At 55.8% G+C, this 4,652-nt stretch overlaps 1 protein-coding gene across 1 annotated transcript; it reads right to left on the bottom strand.

The window, feature by feature from the left end:
• Nucleotides 1-1,966: 1,966 nt before the first annotated feature.
• LOC136044453 (brain-specific homeobox/POU domain protein 3) lies at nucleotides 1,967-3,358 on the bottom strand. The gene is made up of 2 exons (XM_065729780.1): nucleotides 3,239-3,358; nucleotides 1,967-2,872 (listed from the first exon to the last, which is right to left on the bottom strand). The coding sequence occupies exons 1-2, from the start codon at nucleotides 3,356-3,358 to the stop codon at nucleotides 1,967-1,969; spliced, it is 1,026 nt and encodes a 341-aa protein (XP_065585852.1).
• Between the last annotated feature and the right edge of the window lie 1,294 nt (nucleotides 3,359-4,652).

Raw genomic sequence — 4,652 nt, 5'->3', positions numbered from 1 at the left:
AAAAAAAAAAAAAGAAAGAAAGAAAAAATGAAAGAAAGAAAAAAATCCGGAATGGAGGTAAAGAACAAAGGAGGGGATGGGGTCTGTAAAACCCGTGCGGGTCGGCGGGGCTGCAGAGCACGGTGCTCACTCCGGGGAGCACCTCCTCACCCAGAGTTCCCTTAACGGCTCCTTCGGATGCTTTTCCCATCTTTTTTTTTCAGGATCCACGCTGCCACTTCTCCCCCACCCCCCCCCAAGACAGAGCCCGGCTGCTGGGGGTGCAGCACCGCCCCGCGATGCGCGTGATGCGTTCGCTTTTGTTTCTCCTGGAAAATAAAAAAGTTACAAAACAAAAGCAACGAGGACCCGTCACCCTCCCGGTGCGTGCGTGTGTCCCCCACCCGGTGACAGCTTTGCCGTCCCCCCAGCCCGGCGGCGGTGCAGATACGGTGCGCTTTTCGGAGCGGTTTCGATGCGAGCGGAATTGCTCCTCCGTCTCACGGCACGGCTGCCGGTGTGCGTGCTCCACTCCGGCCCCAAACCCACGCGTGGGGGCTTCGCTGCGAGCGTGGCTTGCGTGGGAAAAAATCACCCCAGGGCTGAGAATGCGATTTAACCCTATTTTCGATGCTTTTCGCCGTATTTCGTTGCTCCCCTGCCCGGAGGAGGAAGGACGGAGCTCCGCGGTGGGGTCCCGCGACGGAGCCGGCGTCGCCCCCGGGCGCAGTAAGTGCAGGAGGCAGGAGGGGGGGTGAGGTAAAACGTGCATGGTTTATTTGAAATGCTGCAGCGTACACAGACACCAAATTTCATTCAGCACACACACAGCGAAACGAAATCTCGTTTGAATTAAAATAATCAGAATTAAAAAAAAAAAAGCCGTAAAAAAAATACAACGAAGGATTCGGAGGCAAATTTCTCTATTAAATATGCAAAGGAAAAAAAAAAAAAGAAAGGGGGGTATTCTTGCCTTAGAAAGTGCAGAGTTCGGTACTATCGGGGACGCCGCGCACCACTGCCCCGGGCCGCTCCCGGGAGCCCCACTGGTTTGATTGTCAAAGCGTTACAGTGAAATCATACGGGCAAAAACCGAAGCCAAATACGTTTCCTTTTTTTTTTTCCTCTTTTCTCCTTCCCCTCCCCCCCCCCCCCGAATAAATGGTGATTTCCAGGGCAGTGCCAAAAAAAAATTATTTTTTCTTCCGTTTTTTTTTCTCATTTTTTTTAAACTTTTTTTTTTTCTTTAATTTAGCTGATGAGGTAGAAACAGAAACATTATTGCAAAAATGTGAGGGGACAGCAAACAAAACCATGCAGGTGCGTGTGTGTGTGTGTGTGTGTGTGCGCACGGGGACCGGGCAGCGAGCGCGGTGGGCACGGGCCGGCGCCTTCGTATTTACAGCCGTTTGGGGCGGCTTCAGCTCGTTCCCTTTCTTTTCTATTTTTTTTTTAAGTTACTTTTTCCTTTCAGTTTTTAAAAAGAAGAAGACGGGACACTGAGGAGGGAGCAGTGCCCCGATCCACTTTGCCCACACGAGCCAGGAAGGGGCTGCAACAAAGCCCCATCGGGCTCCCACCGCCGCTGCCCTGGCTCTAAGCACCCCCAAATCTCTCCCCCCCTCCCCTCCCCGACGTTTCATTTCAGCTTTTCCATTTTCTCCACTTTTCTTTTTTTCCTCCAGTTTTGTCTACAAAAGCAGTCTGTAGCAGTCATGACAGCGGGGCCACGTTGCCCGTGGGGGGCGAGGAGCGGGCACCGAGCTGTCCGCGTCGCTTCAGGAGGGTTTCCCTTTTAAGGTTGGCTTTTTTTTTTTTCCTTTTGAATTTTTGTAACGAAAACAAAAAACAAAAACAAAAAAAATCAACCCAAACCCTGCCCATCTCTGGGGGTGGAAGGGGAGGAGGGGGGGAAATATTGGCTGGGGAGGGGACCGCATTGGCTGGGGGGCCAGGCACTGCCCCCGCTGCCTTCCCAGCCCCTTCTTCAGTAAGTGGCAGAAAATTTCATCCTTTTCTGCTTCTGTCTCTGATTGCAAAACCAGACCCGCACCACGTTCTTCTTCAAGTCTAACTTCTCGGCGATGGCGGCAATTTTCTCCGAGGAGGGCCGCGGCTGCACGGCGAAGTAAGCCTCCAGCGAGCGCTTCTCAGGGGCAGCGATGGAAGTGCGCTTGCGTTTCTTGTCACCCCCCGTGTAGATCTCCGGTTTGGTCATTTTCTCCCTCTGGGCCCGCTCGGCCTCCTCCAGCCAGGCTTCTAGGATAGGTTTGAGGGCCACCATGTTGTTGTGGGACAAGGTGAGGGACTCAAACCTACAGATTGTGCTTTGGCTAAGGCAGCCCACCCCTGGGATCTTCAGGTTGGCCAACGCGGACCCAACATCTGCCTGGGTCACCCCCAGCTTGATCCTCCGCTGCTTGAAGCGCTCGGCGAAGGACTCCAGCTCCCGCGGGTCCGTCTCTGTCTCGGGGCCCGAGATGACGGCATGGGACGCCAGGCCGTGGGGGTGGGACATGTTCATAGGTTGGGAGTGGTGGGCCATGTGGTTAATGGCCGACATGTGGGAATGAGGGTGGGATGGCGTGGAGCCCACGTCGGGACCCGGCACCCCTCCCAGGGGGAGGGCAGAGTTGAGGTGGTCCAGGAGCTCTCCCTCCAGGCCCTGCGCGGGCTGGTGGTGATGGTGATGGGGATGGTGGGTGGTCAGCACGGATGGGTGGTGCAGGTGCACGGAGGACGAGGTAGGAGTGCAGGACACGCTGCTCATGGTGTGGTAGGTGGCATCCGGCTTGAACGGGTGGGTTTTCTGCGATACTATATCCACAGCGGCCAGAGCCTCGGCGCCCCGCAGCAAGGTCTCATCAAAGCCCGCAAAAATGTTACCCTGGATCTGCATGTGGGGTTAGGGGGTGAAAAAGGGAGGACAGAAAACAAACCAGAAGAATGGGAGAGGGTTAAAGGCAAGTGGCGTTACAGACATCTCGCTCTGTCCCTGGGCCAGGTGAGCTGACCAAGCTTAGCTTTCCCACCCAAAAAATAGAAACAGGACCCTGGGCACCGATGACTCCTGTCTCCCAGAAGAAAGCAGAGAGGATGGAGCCAGTGGGAATCCCAAGGAATCTCCGAGTTGGGCAGCGGGACAGAGCCACTCCAAGGATGCCTGATCCCACCAGCCCCATTGCACCACCTGGGAACCCCAACCCAACCCAAACCCAAGAAAGACATTGGACCCCAACGTGGGGGGTGACCGGCTTACCTGGGGGGCGGGCAGGCAGGCTCTGCGGATGGCTTCAGAGCTGGTGTGCAGGTGGGGGTACTTGGGCTCGTGCAGGATGGGGTGCATGCTGAAAGCCTGCTTGCTGTTCATGGACATCATGGTTGGGCTGGGAGCGGGGCAGGGGCGCTCCGGGCTGCCCGGCTCCGGGGGCGCGGTATTGTCTGCCTCTGCCGCCCGGCATCGAGGGCATTATAGCCCGGCCCCCCCGCCCCCCCGGACGCTCATTGGATAGGCTTCGCCAGGCCCCTCCCTCCTCCCGCCCCGTGGCCACCCCGCTCACCCCCCGACTGGGCCCCCTCTGCTCTCCCAAAGGCAAAAAAGCACCCGGGGATAAAATCACCAAACAGGGAAATAAGGAAAACTTTCACCAACTTTATATTTTCTTTCTTTCTTTTTTTCTTTCTTCTCCTTTTTTTTTTTTTTTATTATTAATATTTTTTTTCCTTACCTGCCTCCATCTGTGCATCCCCCTCTCCAGCCCCTTCAGCACTTCTCCATCCATCCGCACCTGCAGGCAGCATCTCCCCGTAGCATCTCCTTCCCTCTGAGTGCCCCAGCACCCGGATCCTGTCATTGTTCACGTGCAGTGTTTGGAGGCTGTGTGTCCGCAGCCCCAAGGCTGCTCCCAGCCCTGCAGACATGTGATGGGCAGCAGAACAGCTGCCCCAGAGCAGGGAAACCCCCGGACCTGCTGGAGATGGGGATGGAGGCTGCGGGGTTGGTAGGAAGGTGCTTGGTCATGCTCAGAGCAAATCCCCTGTCAAAGGAGTAGCACGCGTTAATCTTAGCCAGAAAACTCAGCCCTGGCACCTGAGAGGCTGAAGAGCCCCAAAAGTACAGTGCTTTAGGTCTGGATCTGCATGGAGAAAGGTCAGATACAGGAATAGAAGATGTATGCCTCATCCCAGATGCAGGCGCTGCCACTGTATGACGCTCATACAGCAAGCAGATCCCTAAAGCAGAGCTGTAGAGTGCATTGCTTGCACACAGGGGCAGAGGGGAGGCTTCATGGGGAAGAATCCTGGGTCCTACACCTCTGGTGCCACCAGAAAACCTCATCCCTGCTGGTCTGTGGGATGGCAGAGGGACAACAGGCAGTTCCCACACGCCCTAGTCCAGCGTACTTCCTTCTCATCCTCCGAGTGCCAGTGATGCTCTGCCAACATGCTGATGCTCTGCCAATCCAGGAGCTCAGAAGCTTTTTTCCCCTCCTGCTTTTCACCAGCACAGCTCTGAGTCATGGTCTCCCCTCTGCTGCTTGCGCAGAGATTGCAGCATCAGGTGATGGGTAGGATGCGGCTGCCAGAGCCGTTTGCTGGGAGCTCTCTGCCTAGGTGGAATTATTGCAGAGGTGAATTTGCCCTCCTGGGTGCCTTGTGGTGAGCCCAGGCAT

This window comes from Cyrtonyx montezumae, unplaced genomic scaffold (assembly GCF_038088225.1).
Source record: "Cyrtonyx montezumae isolate F1298 unplaced genomic scaffold, pur_monq_1.0 scaffold_11, whole genome shotgun sequence".
NCBI classification, from domain to species: domain Eukaryota; kingdom Metazoa; phylum Chordata; class Aves; order Galliformes; family Odontophoridae; genus Cyrtonyx; species Cyrtonyx montezumae.
Note: the sequence above shows the minus strand (reverse complement) of the source record. Positions and strands in the feature narration are given on the sequence as shown.

What these genes read in the sequence shown, in the direction of transcription:
- LOC136044453 (XM_065729780.1), bottom strand. Translation starts at nt 3,358, where the DNA reads ATGATGTCCATGAACAGCAAGCAGGCTTTCAGCATGCACCCCATCCTG. An exon ending in CCTGCCTGCCCGCCCCCCAG is followed by an intron (nt 2,873 to 3,238) that starts GTAAGCCGGTCA and finishes CCCCACATGCAG; the next exon opens with ATCCAGGGTAACATTTTTGC.